This window comes from Lissotriton vulgaris, chromosome 5 (genome assembly GCF_964263255.1).
Source record: "Lissotriton vulgaris chromosome 5, aLisVul1.2, whole genome shotgun sequence".
Lineage (NCBI taxonomy): Eukaryota > Metazoa > Chordata > Amphibia > Caudata > Salamandridae > Lissotriton > Lissotriton vulgaris.
In genome coordinates, this window is record NC_141693.1 from 1,760,572,186 (window position 1) to 1,760,589,178 (window position 16,993).

The window sequence follows — 16,993 nt, forward strand, 5'->3', positions numbered from 1 at the left end:
CTCTTTTGGGAAGGAATAATTGAGGCTTTAAGGACGAAACAAATCATTTCCCCACCGCTCTCCGCTCATTTGATTCTTCTGGTTATACATGACATTAATTGTTCGCATAAAGATTTGATATCCATACTATATGCCTGTGCAAGACTGGTAGTAGCTAGGCCTTGGATCTCCTCTCAGCCTCCACATGTCATGGAATGGTGGGCTTTGGTCATGGAAATCCACACACTGGAAATTGCATTAGCCAATCTAAGAGGATGTAGGTCATTGTTAAAAAGCGAAAAAATCTGGAGAACGTTCATCTGATGTGAATAATGGACTTTTTGAGACCAATTTTATTTATATATATATCTACTTAATAACCAATTGATTATTTTTATGCATAGTCTCCTCCTTTTTTATTTTTCCTTTATTCTTAATATTTTTCGATTTATTTAAAGGCGGAATGTCTTTTCTTTTCCTATTTGTGATAGGTATTTAAAATGTTTGTCAATAAATTTCTCTTCTTGCAACAACAATAAAAAAAGTAAAAAAAATTTTTAAAAAAAGGAACCTCCATTTAAATAGTGGTACAGTTACATCTTGTCTCCCCTTCCCAGGCAAACAAGCACTGGGAGAATCTGTTGCTATGGCGTCAGAATCGATTGACCTACTGTATCTAAAGAAGAAATAATCCATTAGTTTCTCAATTGCCACATTGGGCCAGGATAGTGTCTTCTCTTATTTATCACGGTTACCAGACCCAAGATTGAGAAATTAAATATTGAGGGCTAGGGTGGGATGTAATCTAATCTAAACATCCCGCCCACACAGGATTAGGGTGAAGAATAATAGTTGTCTCTGCCCCTGCCCCTTGAAAGTTAAATGTATCCTTGCGCATATTCTTATGGACTGTGTCTTTTATTTCGCAAATCGAATCAAGTTTTTAATACCTCTGTTTTTTAATTATGATGGCCTTCATAGGAACAAAGCTGTGGAGCGATAGTCTGAAATGTGTTATTTAGATGTGGCAGTTGGAATTGCACAATTTTTACGATCTGTCAAACAGAATTTTAATGATTAAATATAATGGGTTGGGGTGGTGGGGGGAAGGGTAGCCAAGAGGGGGGTCCTTTTAAATGTATTAATTTCTAAGTGTGTGTTTTTTTTTAGAATGTTGTAGGGACAAATGTCTAAATAAACTTGTTTCTGAATCTGAACCTGCTACGACCATGACTAAAAACAATCTGGAAAAAGAAACTACGTTGGTGGACCTTTTAAAATTACCTTGAGTAAGTCACAATTGGCATTTTTATCAGAACTTTGCTAAATTAGGAAATCAATTCTTGCAGGACGCAATAAAAGACTACGTTAAAAAGTCTACACTGTTCTTGAGTTTTGAAAAAAGGAAATAACCAAAAAACTTGTTTTAGGGTACTTTAATTTGTTAAAAGTATATGCACACTGCAGTAGTGGCCCTAAGCATTAAATGGCAAAATTGTGAGAAATAAGGTGTACTTACTGTTGTTTTAAGGTTAACGCTTTGTGGAACTGTGGTGCTGAAAGATACAGTCGATGAGTTCAACCCTCCAGACACCAACTCAATCGAGCGAGGAAACAAAAAGAAAACCACCAAGGAAAATGCAAATACACAAGCCACTACAGCCACAGAGACATAGAGCTTCCTACAAAAGAAAACAACATTCATAAAACATTATTAACAATTGTTGGGATCTTCATCAATATCACAGAATGGAGAATGCTTGCTTTTAGAAGGCTCCTACCAAGTTAGGTAACTAGAGTAACATATGCAGTTGGCACATGACCAAACAACAATTAAGCTCCTGCAGACCAAAAACCAATTAATTAATCTCCTGCAAGAAATTAGTTAGTTAACTTTAATTCTTATTCTGCAGTGTTGATCTCTTTCATATAGTCACATGCTTGAATCATTCCCCACTGTCAGGCTGAGAATCCCCGGTACATTTAAATAGCAGTAAACAGTGTTGAAATGGCCACAGGCCTCAAAAGCAATATTTATTTAGTAGCACTTCCACTTAATTTGAAGCAACTGGCACTTCCACCTTTGAGGTGGAAGTGTCAGGGCTTCCTTCTAGCCCTAGAGGCCACCATTGCTCAGATCAATTTGTTGGAGCTATTTTCTGATTATTATTAGGCGCGCAAATTCATATGAATTAACTGCAATTAAAATGGAACTTTCTGGCCTATGTTCAACTAGCCCTCAGCAGCAGCCATCTTTTTCAAGATGGAGTCGAGGCCAAGTTGTTTCATAATAATAATCGTGATTACATCTACCCTTACTTGACACTGCACACTGTAAAATGTGTACTGTTTGTAATGAAATATTGTTCTCGAAGAACTCCAGAGAAGCCTTTGCAACATTGAAGGCTCTTCGTGATTGCATGCTGTAGACCAGACACTTACGAGACTTTCAGTTCTTTATTGTAACACATTGTTCAGTTACCTCAATAACATTAAGGTCAAAAGGTGAAAATCAATATTCATGGAGTAGGCTATTTCTTGCATCGTTGATTTATACGACGTTTTATTATTGTGAATTGCGATTTGCTTGTGGAAAGTTACATTTGCTCATCCAATGCAAACTGTGGAGTTTATTTTGCATTTATGTTGAAATTCCTTTTAAAAGACCACTGAATTTGGCGGTCAGTGACTCTTTTCTAAGCCTCTTAGCAATGCTGCCGAATTTTTTCGATTTTGATGGATAATTTGGACTTGCAGTTTTTCTTTTAGTGCTCATTATTGCATTTATTTCTATTGCTGACAGCATTTACGTCATTTGGATGATTTGCCCTATTATTTATTTCTTGAACTGAGCTATATTTTGACCTTTTGTATTGTGCTTTAATATTTTAATAAACCTTTATGGTTTTCTATAATTTACAGATCTCATACTCCCATTTTGAGTCAGTACTTTCTTCTTTTTGACTGTCATTTTACAATGCTGTTTGTAGCTTATTGTCAGGGATACACTGCCTAATCTGTTTTTGAGGTTCACACTGCACCCGGTCCCGTAATTTGGGTGCCACTTTTTTTATTTGCATAGTACATATCTAACATTGCATACGCACATTGTCTATATACGCTACATGAAACAAGAACTGCCCCTATGACAGTACATGTAGGTTTACTTTCTCCGTTGTGCCCCTCTCGTGCAACTTCACAGCATTTTCCATCTCCATTGTACAGTCAAAGCCCATTCCTCGTGTCATTGCACGGATGTCAAATTTGTTCCAATTTTTTTTGGGCACCCTCTGCTAAGGTAAATGTGTTTCTCCATCAGTAAACACCAATTTGTGTCCTTTTTCCACTGTTCAATGTCTGAAGGGTGAGGCGAGACCCATCTCGGAGCCCATTTCTGCTGGACACTATGAGACCCACCCTATAGAATAACTTTGCATATCTTTGCAGCGTCACTTCACCCCACATTTCAAGAATTGCCCGTTTTTCCCATGAGAGAGTCCTGTAGGCCAGCTATGTCTGTAAGGATTTGTTCAAGGACCAGCCAAAAGGGGCCTCTGGCTGGGCAGGTCCAGAGTGTGTGCACAAAGGTATCCTTTAAGCCACAACTGTGCAGTGCAAGCATCGATCTGTCTCCATGCAACCAATCCTTGATAGCAGCACCCTGGTTAATTATGCCCATGTGCAGGGTCCTCAGCTGCACCAGCCTGAACCTTGCGCGTATTGCTACTTCCCTTGGTTCAGCTAACTTCTCCTCCTAGTCACCTTCCTTTAAAGGGCACAGGCCCGCCTCCCATTTCCCAATAAGATCCACCATGGAGTCTGGAATGTTCTGAAAATTCTTTTTGTAAACGAGAGATGTTGCTTTCTCTGGATTTACTTTTGACTGAAGTCTGCCCTCCAGCACAGTTTTATGGCAGCCAACCTTCGTTGCAAAAGGTCAGGCTCCCAGGTGGATGGGCGCAATGGGGCTAGCTGCCCCACAATGGGTTAGGAGTAGGGCTTATCTATTGGAAATCCCCAGCTGCTCCAAGAGGGCTGGACGCAGGACCTCGCCAAAAGCTTTCTCTGTACACAACCCCTGGTCAAAGGCCGTGTTTAGCAGTAGTTGGCTGTCTAGTAGCAGGCTGAGTGAGGGCCTAGGCCCAAGAGCCAACCCCCCCTGTGCATGGCCATAGACCATGTGCAACCAGGACTGGGAGTCCCATGGCGGGTAGGCTACGGGCCTTGCTGCAGGCCAGGGCCTGCAACCAACAACCACTGCACAAGACCACTGGCCTTCAATCAATCAATCAATCAGGGGTTTATAAAGCACAGCTATTCACCCAAAAAGGGGGGAGAGGGTGAGGCACGCAGCTCCCAGAAGTTCACGAAGCTCAGTCGAAGAGCCAGGTCTTGAGGTCCTTCAAGAACGTGTGGAGTGATGGCGTCTGTGGGAGGTGGAGAGGGAGGGAGTTCCATGCCTTGGCAGCGAGGAGGGAGAAGGAGCGTTCTCCTGCTCTGGTCTTCTTGATGCCAGGCACCGTCACAAGGGAGAGCTAGGCCTTGCAAACAAATCGTTGGGGTGCGTGGAACGTGAGATGGTGGTTGATGTAAGCGGGTCCGGTATTGTGAAGGGCAATTGAGCATGGATGAGTAGTTTGAAGGGGATTCTCTTCTCGACGAGGAGCCAGTGTAGTGTCCTTGGTGTTGGCTGATATGGCAGTGGCGCAGTAGGTTGAGGACTAGTCTGGTGGTGGCATTCTGGAGTTTGCAGGGGAGGTTCTTGTTGATGCCAGCTTAGAGTGCGTGCGCCTTGCACAGTTGGGTTGGCCACTCACAGGGGTTAAGCGCAGGACCCATCCGTAGGCCTTGTGGTAAATCCCTGCTGCCACCCCAAGAGATTGAACAAGGGGCCTGACACCAGGGCCTGCAGCCAACCCCTGCTGCACATGGCTGGGCTTATGGGGGGATGACCGCAAGGCCTGGATGCAGGTTGGCTGCTTCGGGGTGGGGGGGATTGTCGCCAAGTTGTGCAATGGAAAATAAATACAAAATGACAAATTGTTACTAATTGGGTCCCTGACAACTCATTTATTAACACTGTGCATGGCGTGTGTTAGTTACCTAACAAACACAGTGGAAAGTGTTGTGAATGGATTTAATTTGCAATGCCAATTATGATTTTGATGCATGTTATATACTAATATGTATACACAGGGATTTGCCTCCTAGCATACCACCCCCTGAAGGTGAGAATAACAAGGAGAAATACTTATTTCTCCAAGCATTTCCCCTTTAGAATATAGTAACACAGTTTAACAGACATAGCAAACAACTGTTTTTTTGTTTCTAATTTTTAACCTATAAAGACGATTCTAAAGACAGCCTTGGTTTTTTGATACTTTGAAAATGTTTTATTTTTTCAAGTTGTTTCGGCATTAAAAAAAAATAGCAGCTGAACTTGGATCCCAAAACGAAATTTATGAGATTTTTTGCATTGCTACTAATGTGCAGCCACCTGGTTATCCCAGTTTGCAGCACTCTGCTCTCTTACTCTAGAGCACTTAGTACAGTACAACCCTAAATTACCATAGAATAGTTGGTATCTTGCTAACTGGCAAGTACGTCCGGTAGTACAGAGCCACCAGGTTGAGCAGATGGACATGCATCAGATGTCGAAGTCCCCCCCCCCCCTCTCCCTTCATATTTACGCTTTGCAGCAGTCAGGTCGCTACTTGGCCAGGCGCTTTACTATTCCTGACGTAGCGAAAGAGTACTTCGTCGCAGTACCGCTCCTAAAGTCTTTGTGGCACAGAGTGCATGTGCCCACTTTTGCTGACTTTTTTTTCTCTGCAGCCGAAATAGAAAACAATTGTCTGTCGAGGTCCTCGGTTGCTCCTGCTGCACTGTTCACCTGGTCTCTGCACTCCTCTAAATACAATTATATATATATATATATATATCTAAACAGATATATTCAGCAAAAATGAAACAGGACACTGCACAAGATATGGATACACCAGCACCAGAGTGGATATTCCTAATGAGGGTATTGGGGTGGGATTTCCTTCATAATAAGTAAACACAGACATTTCGATCGATCGAATTTGCTTTTACCGAGAGACAGAAGTACTGCAGTACCATGTTTAGGTCTGACAGTACCACAACTCATAAAATCATAGAAATGTATATAAGAGACACAAAAGACCGTAGTGTTTGGACCTGTCAGGAAGCCACAAGGCTCACATTTAAACTAAAATCATTCTTTCAATTAAGCAACTTTTGAAAAACTTTCTGTGTCCCACCATACTATAGCAGGACCCGGAAAAGGAAGTTATGGCCTTGTAGGATGTGTAGGGACCACTGGAAAAAATAAAAATTAAAGCAGCTATCTGAAAGTCCACTCGGGAAACGCCACTCAAAAAATATACCCGCAACATCGCAAATAATTTCCTCAACACCATTAGCATGCTTAAGGAGGCAGAACAGTATGAAAACAATTACCATCCATCATGGCTTCAGAGAGAAGTGCACACAGCCTATGACATCAACAACACCATCCTTCGACCCTAGCTTATGAGCAGATTTGCACAATCAGAGGTGTGGAATTTACTAAAACATCTACTTGTCCAAGGGGCAGGCTGCTTCATAAATCTACTTGTCGTGAACAAAATCCACTTGTCCCTTTTGTGTCATGTAATGCAGCGACAAATTATGACATCAATCTCATTATACAAGAGCTCTGATATACCTGATTATGCCAAGGCTCATACCATAGTAGTGTTTGAATACTAGTACTTCACTTATGTAGCCATGTTTCCGCAGTCCTACATACTTGGGCTGAAGTTAGTGGGAAGCAATAGTTCTAGGGTTGGAATCAGTGGCGGCCGACATGGCTCGCGGGTGGCGGGGTGTCGGGGGGTTGCAGGAGAAGGGAGGGGGGAATAAAAAAATGAACTTACCTTGAGGCCGGGTCCCGAGTTCCTGCTCTCCTGCCTCCGACTCCAGGAACCGGAAGCAGGCAACCGGGCTCCCTCCCCTAAGCAAATCGCAATGCTGCAATGCAGCATTGTGATTGGTCTGAGAGCCGTGTCACGGCGCTCAGCCAGGGACTGGAGGGGTGGGCAAGTTCTAACCGCAGGCTGTAATGCAGGCTGTATGGAGAAGAGGGATAATGCGCATGACTGGTTTGGGTGGCCTGAAAGGGCCGACCAAACAGCCATTGCACACTTGGGAGTGGGCAAATCACTCCTCCCCTGCTCCGAGAGCAGAGCAGCCTGCCCATCTGCAGGTCACGAAACATAAAATGATAATAACTTTAAGTTATTTCCATTTTATGTTTCTACTTGCCACGGCTTAATAGCAGTGTGGTGACACTCCTCCGCCACAGCAGAGGAGCCTCTACTGGTTGGAATGCCCTCTTGAGTCTGTGAAACCTACCAAAGTGCATGTTTAAGGGTGTTCACCAACCCATCTCTAAACTTTTCCCATACTGAAAAAATGTTGGAAATTTACTCCTGACAATGGTAGATGTAAAACTTCTTCCAGAGTTGGGAAAAAAGTGGTTAGAGGAAAAGTGAACTTTAAACCCTTCGCATGAGGAAATCTACACATGCATTTTTGCTCATGCTACAATGCAGTTCACAAATATTTTCTAGGAGTACTATTTCTTGCCTTACTTCTGTTAATTCTTGTGAATTTACGTAAGATGTATATCCAAGGGATCCGATTTCTCCTTGTGTATGTCCAAGGTTATGTCCTGGATGAATCTGAACTTTTTAAAGCTGAACACTGCAAAAACAGAAGTCCTTGAGTTCGGCCAAAAAGCTTCCATCTGGACTCAGCTTTGGTGGCCTAGTTCAGCGGGGGCTTGTCTGCTTCCAGTGGCTAAAGTTAGGAATCTTGGCATAGTGTTTGACAAAGACATGTCTTGGCTGCCACAGATTAATCAAGTGGCCTCAGCGCTTTTTCACGCTTAAAGGGTTGAGAAAGCTACTGACGTTCATCCCATTCTTCCTCAGGAAAACAGTCATAATTGCTACCATCTTCTCTAGAATCGATTATGGGAAAGCCATTTATCTAAGAGCTGGCACTGCTCAAATGGCCAAGCTGCAATCAGTCCAAAATGCAGCAGCGAGAGTACTTCTCAACCTGCCCAAGCATCATCCTACTTCCCGATCTATCAGTCAACTACACTGGCTTCCAGTACAACGACGGGTGCAGTTTAAAGAATTATGCTTGGTTCGTAAGGCTTTGGCCGGAGACGGGGCTTTAGATCTTCAATCTCTATTTTCTCGATGTCAGCCAAGCCGTTCCCTGAGGTCTGCTGCGCAATGACTGGTCAATGTTCCTAAGATCAAAAGATCACGATGGGAAGGCAAGGGCTTCTCCCATCTGGCTTCTAGGTTATGGAACTCAGTCCCATTTCACCTCAGACAGATCACTAACCGTAGACTGTTCAGGAAGGAAATTAAGACATGGCTTTTCACTCAATGATGCATCGGTCAGTACCTGGTTGGCTACTTTACTCAGCGCCAAGACGCCTCGGCATTAGTGCGCTTTAGAAATACCATCAGTCAGTCAGTCAGCTACTTAGAAGTCGCCCTCGCGTGCCGACTTCAGTTATTTACACGACATTCCACGCCACAAGCGCAGAGCCATGCAAGACACTGACCACCGGTTTACAAAACTAGGGCCCTGAAAGGGATTCCCTAACCCTAGAAGTCAGTTCGCAGAACCGGGAGGATGGGTGGGGCGATAAGGAGTTTATAACTAATCTATGTCTCTAACAGATATATTGTTACCGAAGGTAAGTAACTTGTTCATCTGAAAGAGACAATTAGTTATAGATTCCTTACCTTTAGAATAGATAACCAAGCAATACCAACCCCAGAGGTCAGTCTGCGAACCAAGTTCACACCAAAAGGTCCTGGAGAACAGAACGGCCAAAGAAGCCGTCTCTCCGGACTTGGCTGTCTAGGCAGTAGTGTTTTGCAAACATGTGCAGAGATGCACACGTAGCTGTCTGACAGCTGTCATGGAGGGGATCTCCCCGTCCCAAAGCAGTGGTAGCTGGCGTGGCCCTAGTGGAATGGGCATGCAATCCCACTGGAGGCTCCTTCTTTGCCAAAGAGTAGCAATCTTTAATGCACAAACTGCCCAGGTGGCCAACAAAGAGCTGCTCATCCACCACGAGTAGCTTGGTGCGATCCAAATAAAAGGATAGCTTACGTTTTGGATCCAAGCAGTGAAGCCACTCTTCCTCCTTAGAAGGATGCGGAGACGGAAAGAAGGTGGGCAAAGTGATGGTTTGACCAATGTGGAAAGAAGTAACCACTTTGGGAAGAAAAGAGGGATGAGTTCGAAGGACAACCTTGTCCAGATGAACCGCCAGAAAAGGAGGTTTTGAAGAAAGACCCTGGAGCTCACTCACCCTGCAAGCAGAGGTGATGGTAACCAGAAAGGCAGTCTTTAAAGTGAGAAGTCATAAAGGACAGTTATGTAGTGGCTCAAAGGGAGCGCACATAAGGCAAGTAAGAACCAAGTTCAAGTCCCACTGAGTCATCACGAAGTGAACAGGAGGAAAAAGATGAGTAATGCCCTTAAGAAAGCGATTTACAAAAGGGGACTTAAAAAGAGAAGGCTAATCAAGAAGCCTAAGAAAGGCCGAAACGGTTGAGAGATAGCCCTTAAAATTGCCCAGAGTCAGGGGCAGAAAGGGGATCCACAGCCTTTGCTGCGCACCATGTCATACATTTGTTCCATCTGCAGGCGTATACCGTCTTAGTGGAGGGACGTCTGGCTGCCAAGATAACATCCAAGACTTCGGAGGAAGGTCGAAGGCTGTCCAATGTCGGCCCTCAATCTCCACACAAGTAGGTGGAGGCTGGACAGGTTCAGGTGGGACTGTCCCCTGCTGCTGCAACAGAAGATCCTCCTGAAGAGACAGTCTGATCGGATGATCAATGGCCATGTGTAAGAGCTCGGTATACCAGACTCTTCGTGCCCAATCCGGAGCCACAAGAATGACTTGGGCCTTGATCTTCTTCAGCACTCTGGGCAGAAATAGTATAGGCGGAAAGGCGTATAGAAGACGTGAGCGCTGCCTTGAAAATTCCAACATGCAAAATCGCTGACATTGCGCATTCTCTTTGGTGACTAAATGATCTAACCAAGGCTCTCCCCACTGCTAAAAGAGACCTTGCACCACCTCAGAGTGAAAAATCCATTTGTGATCCATCATGCACATCCGGCTGAGTTCCAGCCGGAGAGCCTCTTGACATCAGGTCCACAACCCCACCCCGCCATGTTTGCGGCAGTACCACATGGCGGCGGTGTTGTCCGTGAACACCTGCACTACTCTTCCCCAGAAAGAGGGAAGGAATGCTTTGAGTGCAAGACAAATCGCCCGGAGCTCCAGAAGGTTGATGCGGAGCTCAGACTCCGCCAGAGATCAAAGGCCTCCTCCCTCATGTGACCCCCCATCCCAGAAGCGATGCATCTGTCACCACCATGAAATCTGGTTGGGGAAGGGAGAGGGATCTGCCGTTGACCTTAACCTGGTTCGTGAGCCACCACTGCAATTGTCGTGCAGTGTCCTCCGAGATCGGAACGCAAGCGGAGAGATTCCCCTGATGCTGTGCCCACTGGAACTTCAGGTCCCACTGCAGAGCCCGCATTTGCCACCTGGAATGATCCACCAGCAGGATGCAGGAGGCAATGAGGCCCATTCAGACCGAAACCCGGGACAGAGGCTGAAAGACCGGAATCATAGCCCGAATATCCAGGATAGACCTGAAACAGCATCGCGTCCAGAATCGCTCCGATGAAGAGGAGTCAAGTGTGACTTTGACACGTTTGATACAGAACCCCAGCGAATGCAGGAGGTCCGCCATAGTCTGGAGGTGGGAGACGACAGCCTGGGGCGAGCCCGCCTCCAAAAGCCAGTCGTCGAGATAGGGGAAGACTGGAAACCCTGATCTGCACACTCGAGGGGGCGCTGATAAGGCCAAAGGGGAGCACCGTAACCTGAAAGTGCTCATGGTCTACTGTGAACCGCAGATGATGCCAGTGGGCCGGCAGGACGGGGATGGGAAAATAAGCATCCTGCAAGTCCAACGCTACCATCCATTCTCCAGGGTCGAGGGCAGACAGGACCTAAGCTAGCGTCAACATTTTGAACTTCTCCTTCCGGGTGTAACGGTTGACGTTCCTGAGATCCAAGATAGGACGCAGGCCTTTGTCTTTATTGGGCACCAGAAAGTAGTGGGAATAGCAACCACAACCTACTTCTGAGGCAGGAACTCGCTGGATAGTTCCCTTGGCCAAGAGAGCCGTAATTTCCTGTAGGAGAACGCCCAAATGAGCCTCTGACATGCGATGGTACTGAGGTGGCATGGATGGAGGGGTAGTCTCGAAGGAGAGGCAGTAGCCCGTTCGGATTATCTGCAAAACCCACCAGTCCAACGCGATGGGGCGCCAGTGGGAAAGGTGACGGTGAATTCTGCTGCCCACTGGCGATCGGTGGCTATGAAAGGTCGGACTAGGAGGATTTGAAGTCTGCTGCAGAGGGGGCACTGATGGACTGGCCCCCAGACCCACAATAGTGGGTCCCACATCCCCGGCCGCGCAGGGGCTGAGCAGCTTGCGCAGGTTTGTGGCACTGGGCGGATCGTGGCGAGGCAACCCTTCCATAGCCATGAAAGGGGCGAAAAGCAGACTTCGCAGGGCAAGTGGAGAGGCCTAAGGACTTGGCCGTAGCCCAAGATCCCTTGAGGCGCTCTAGCACGTTGTCGCCGAACAGGCGACAGCCATCAAAAGGCATGTCCATTAGGGTAGCCTGGACATCACTGGAAAAACCAGATGACCACAGCCGTGTAGCGTCGAAGGGCTACCGACGTTCAAATCGTCCTACCTGGCGAGGCGGCAGCATCAAGCCCACATCGTATGGTAAACTTGGCTGCGCCTCTCCCTTCGGCAACTGCATGGGAGAGCATGGCCCAGGCCTCCTCCGGCCACTGGAGCAAGAAAACATCTTCCCAAGATGGTCCAGCTTTTTGAATTCCCTATCAGGTGGAGGGGGAATGTGCATTTGGACGTCGAGGCTTGGACCACCAAGCTCTCAGAGGTAGGGTGTTGGGAGAGGAAAGAGGGGTCGACCGGAGCCAGGCAATGGCGCCGGCGATCATCCTATCCACAGGAGCCCCTGTTTTGTGCCTGGACTAGGTGCCCAAAAGGATGTCAGTTAGGGCTTCAATAAACAGCAGCAGGGGCTCCGAAGAGCTTGCTGCCGGTAGAAGCACCTCTGTCAGGAGGTTAGTCCTGACAGCCACCGTAGGTAGCTTGAGGTTGAGAGCCTCGGCCGCCCTACGCAACACCACGGCGTAAGAAGCTGCCTCCTCTGTAGCTACGGTAGGTGTAGACATGCCAAGGTCTGGGGAGGTATCCAGACCACTGGCTTCCCCAAACTCCTCTCTTCAGTCCGGTTCATCCAACTGGAAAGTGAAAGGGTCTCCAGACACCTCCCAGTCCTCCTCACCCTCCTCTGGTTGCCAATCGGCCTGAGAGGAACACCAGGGTAGAACAGGGGTACAAAAGTACCCATCGGTGCCGGATCCGGCGTCGGTCGACGCCGGTCCGGCTCCGTGTCGACATAAGGGTGGAGGCCGGGGTCAATGCTGGCTGCGGGCACAACCGGCATCGGCTGTGGACATTGTGCCGGTGGAATCAGTGCCGGGGGAGGTGTAATGAAGTTGACTGGTGCCGATCTGGATCCAGGTCTGGACCCAAGGGGACCCTGCTGTGTCGAGGCCGAAGCCGCAGGCGTCGAAGCCCCATTGCACCCAGCAGAGTCCACAGGGCCCGAACACATGCCAGTGGAGTCGGGCTGCCCAAAGACGGCGGGCATTGCTTCGTAGAAACTCCGAAGCTGGGCAGGGTTCGCACTGGCTCCCGGAAAGGGAGGGAGACCCGGAGTCGACCCTTCAGGGCTCCACACGCAGAGCTGCAGTGCGGCCACCATCCGCATCCCACGTCACGTCGGCCGACGGACGAGGAGAAGTCGAAGAGCGACAATGCTTCTTAGGCTTCTTCTTGTGCTTTGGCTTACCTGAGGAATGCGAAGACTTCGAGGGCGAGTGGTGGTGACTTCGCGACCAGTCCCTCAACCTCCGCGCAACCGGGACCTCGAACGGTGCGTAGCGGACTGCAGGGCCTCGAAAAGCTTTCGGAACCGCACCCGCATAAACTTTGGATTCACGGTCCGGCAGTCAGAGCACGGCTTGGGGTCGGGGTCGCCCTCCAGGCACCACAGGCACACACAATGTGGAACAGTCACCGACATCAGCTTTCGTCAGGAACCTCAAGCCTTGAAAAAGGGCATTCCTATGTGCACCAGGAGTTGAAGACTCAAAAACGGTGTCGACAAAAGTTGCAAAACGGTCAAAAAGTGACAGGAGGAACCGCTCTCTCCAGATCTGCGCTGGCTGGAATGGAAAAATGAAGAACTGATGTCAGCGCGCAAGGGTGGCGTCTAAGCTACAGCGACCGCGACGCCAACGACGAACGTGGAGCCGACCGACGCCACCTTTCAACACGCAGGTGTACTGCTCCGGATCCTGTCTGACGCCTGTTGGTAATTCTAAAGGTAAGGAATCTATATCTAATTGTCTCTTTCAGATAGGTCTGGCGTTAACCATGACCTTTTGTATTTATCAAAATTCTGTATCTCTCTGTATTGACTGGCTTCACTGAGTGAAAGCATTCTCCTCTTTCACAAGGAGCATATCAGTGCACAAAGTAGTTTTGTTCAGTGCCAGGAACGACTGTGGCACTGTGTGATGTTTGAGAACAAAAACAATTTTTGCTGTTGCCAGTGTTTGTTATAATGGTGAGGGCTCTGCAGCTAACCCACCAATAAGGTTTTTACAAAAACCAATCAGCTGACAACCAATTTAAGACCTACTGGCTTTGCTAATGCTTGTTTATTTTTATGTTTGCCATAATCTTATTGAAATTGGGTAAACGGATTTTACATTATGAATATTTTTGAGAAGTAGTACCATACGTCAACACATTTTACTAAATGATGCTGCAAAAAAATGGTACCTAAAATTAGTAGTTTAGCAAAATGTAATTTTTTTCCTTCTTTCCTTTTTTATGAACATTTCATTTTTAAAGAATCATCAATCTTGTTTTCAAACTTCTGCAAAGATTTGCATCAAATCAGAGCGTGTCTGGGAGCATTATACATAGCATCATACTGATAAACTTTGAAAATGTGTGTACACATTTTTATACTGGAACCACTGTCAGTAGTGCAGTCAGAGCTTACAACATTTACTTAGAGTCCTCACCCAAATAATAAAGGCTTTCATTAAAGAACCATAAATACAAGGTTGAACAGCATTAACACATGGACAGAAATAGTACCTTAACTGCCTGCAGACAATGCCCTTCTATGACCCATATTGTAGTATTGTAAACTGGCAGCCAAAGGGTTTGTGCTGTAGGGGGTTGGGCCTACTTGTCCCAAGGACAAATAACACATGAAAACTTGATGCACCTGACCCCAAACAATATCTCTGGTGTCTGGCTATAGTAATCCCTGCACGGTAAGTAAGTTATTTTAGTTATATCAACATCTGTAACACTACTACCACCTAGGCCTGAAAAAGTCAGTGGTGCAGCAGTCAGTTTTTCAAACTTCCACAGCAGTCAGTTTTTCAAACTTCTACCAGGGCAACAAACAAAAAAACTTAAGAGCACAAGGAGTCATGTTCACGTTGAGGAAGCAAGTGCTCCAAAGTGGTAAAGGTGGACATTATTCCACATTGGAATGTGGAAGCACAAGTGGGCTATACATAGGCAATGCTAAAGTGCAGAGAAGTCAAGCAGCAGAAGGGGTACAGGCTATGCCACATAAAGTGCTGTGTCAATGGCAAGAGGAGGAGGATGGGAAGATGAAGCATTGTATACACATTGCAGGCGCTGCCTATAAGTTACTACCTCTGGAGAAGCCGATAAAATATTTTTGGGAAGGCCATGGAAGATCAACGTACGAAAAAAACCACAAATACTTGTGGAAAAATATGAACTGACAAATGTAATTGTATAAAAATACTTTTAAAGTTAAAAAAATGCACAAATGAGTTCAAAACTACAAAAACGTTTTTAAAACGTCTCTGCAGAGTCTGATAGAAGCAATCCCATGTGGCGCTGAGCTGAAGCTGTAATGCCCTAAAAACCCTGGCTAAAAACACAACCTACATTGTACACCTCAAGGTCAGCCCAATGTCAGTGCCTCCCATGCTGCAGCCTTTGGCCGGTCTCAAAATGTGTAAAGAGGAACTTACCTAGCTCAGCCCTCACATCCTGCTGCCATCTCTAACTACACCTCTAAATACACCCACATGTGCTTAGCCAACTCAGCAAAGGAAATATCCTCATATTGCCAATATAGAGCCAGCATAAAACCGTTGATTTAGCGCAATATACTGTCTGTACAGTCTGCACGATACCGGATGTCTGAGACATGATGCCTGCATAAGGCCAGTACGGTGCCAGGGCTCTGCTGCTGTCTGACATTGCCGATACTGACACGGACTCTGCTGAAGGTTTCCATTGTTGCCTACTGCTCGGTGGGACCACTCTGCTCTATCCTGACCTATTTAGATACACGTCAACCTCGTCTGTCTGACCGAGCCTATGTAAGCAAGCGTGTTCGGAGATATCCAGGGCTACCAGGGCTACCCAGCACTTTCCTCTAGCTACGTGACTACTACACCTACTCCTATTCATCTACCTGTGGGAGCGACAGATCTCCACCAGTTCCACGCATTCACAGAACTCAGGTCCAGACGCAAAATGGCAGACAAAGATCCCAGAGGCCTGAACAAAAAAATCAAAGGCTGATCCGACGATCTCAGACTCTCCAGTCAAAGCTAAAGCGGATATACACAGCACAATGGACATGATCCTCAGGAAGCTAGCGGATGTCCATGACCTGTCAAAGTCCACTAAGCAAAACACTGACTATGCAGCTGGAGCTCACCGCCATCAGAGCAGACATGCACACGATAAACTCTAAACTCACAGACTCAGAGCAGAGAATAGGCGACGTGGAGGATATCACTTACCAGGCCAGTAAAGAAATACAGGATCTCAGAGCCACTACAACCGAGCTTAAAAGGCACACAGCCGAATTGGAAGACTGAAACAGAAGGGGAAATATACGCATTTTCGGTATTCCAGAGGGATCAGAGTATGCAGCAGAATCATGCGGCCATTTTTAGAATACTGGATCCCCATGATAACAGGTATTAAATTCCCTCAATCTTTGGACATGGACAGGGGTCACAGAATTCCGAAGTTCACCTCATCGAACAGGAAAATCTCTTGGTCTATAATCTGCAAACCCCTATGCTTCCAACATACGGAGTTAATCCTTAACTTTGCAAGGAAGAACCACAAAGTTACCTGGGAAGGCAACCAGATAAATTTCTCGCAGGATTACTCAAAGCAGACGGTGGACTTTAGGAAGGAGTTTCTTAATCCCTGAGACAAATTAAGAGACAAAAGCATCCAATTTTCTTTTGCTGGCCCGGCAAAGTTTAGAATCTTCTGGAATGGCAAGCCCCAATTCTTCACGAACCCCAGGGATCTAGCAAGAATTCTGCAAGCGCCTCCAGTACAAAATATGGAAACCCCTGCTGGTCATTCCAACAAACGGAAACCATGAAACTCAGATATATAATGTCTTTGTTCTTTGATTCCGTTTTGTCTCAATGGCGGTCGCAGTTGTATTTTTATTCTGCCTCTGTTGTAAGTATACGTTAAGGTTTATCACACTGGGCTTTTGGAGTTTCTATGACATGGGTTGCTCAAGCTATGTTATGTTAATACCATTGTACTCACGCGCACAATTTTAGAGCGTTGGAAGGGGACATGTTCTCTAAACTACGCTCAGCCCCTAGTGACCACAAGGCACAATCGACTGTTTACAGGTAATGGGTAACTTTTCAATGTTATAAACGTT

The 16,993-nt window shown here is 46.4% G+C and overlaps 1 protein-coding gene across 8 annotated transcripts in view; it reads right to left on the minus strand.

Annotated features, from left to right (window-relative positions):
• The window catches only part of TMEM106A (transmembrane protein 106A), a 358,070-nt gene that overhangs the window by 103,821 nt on the left and 237,256 nt on the right, over positions 1-16,993 (minus strand). For all 8 annotated transcript variants that reach the window (XM_086924021.1, XM_086924024.1, XM_086924022.1 and 5 more), the window contains one exon: positions 1,499-1,661. In XM_086924021.1, coding sequence (XP_086780147.1) covers positions 1,499-1,661 — 163 coding nt within the window. The remainder of the gene's footprint in view (positions 1-1,498; positions 1,662-16,993) is intronic.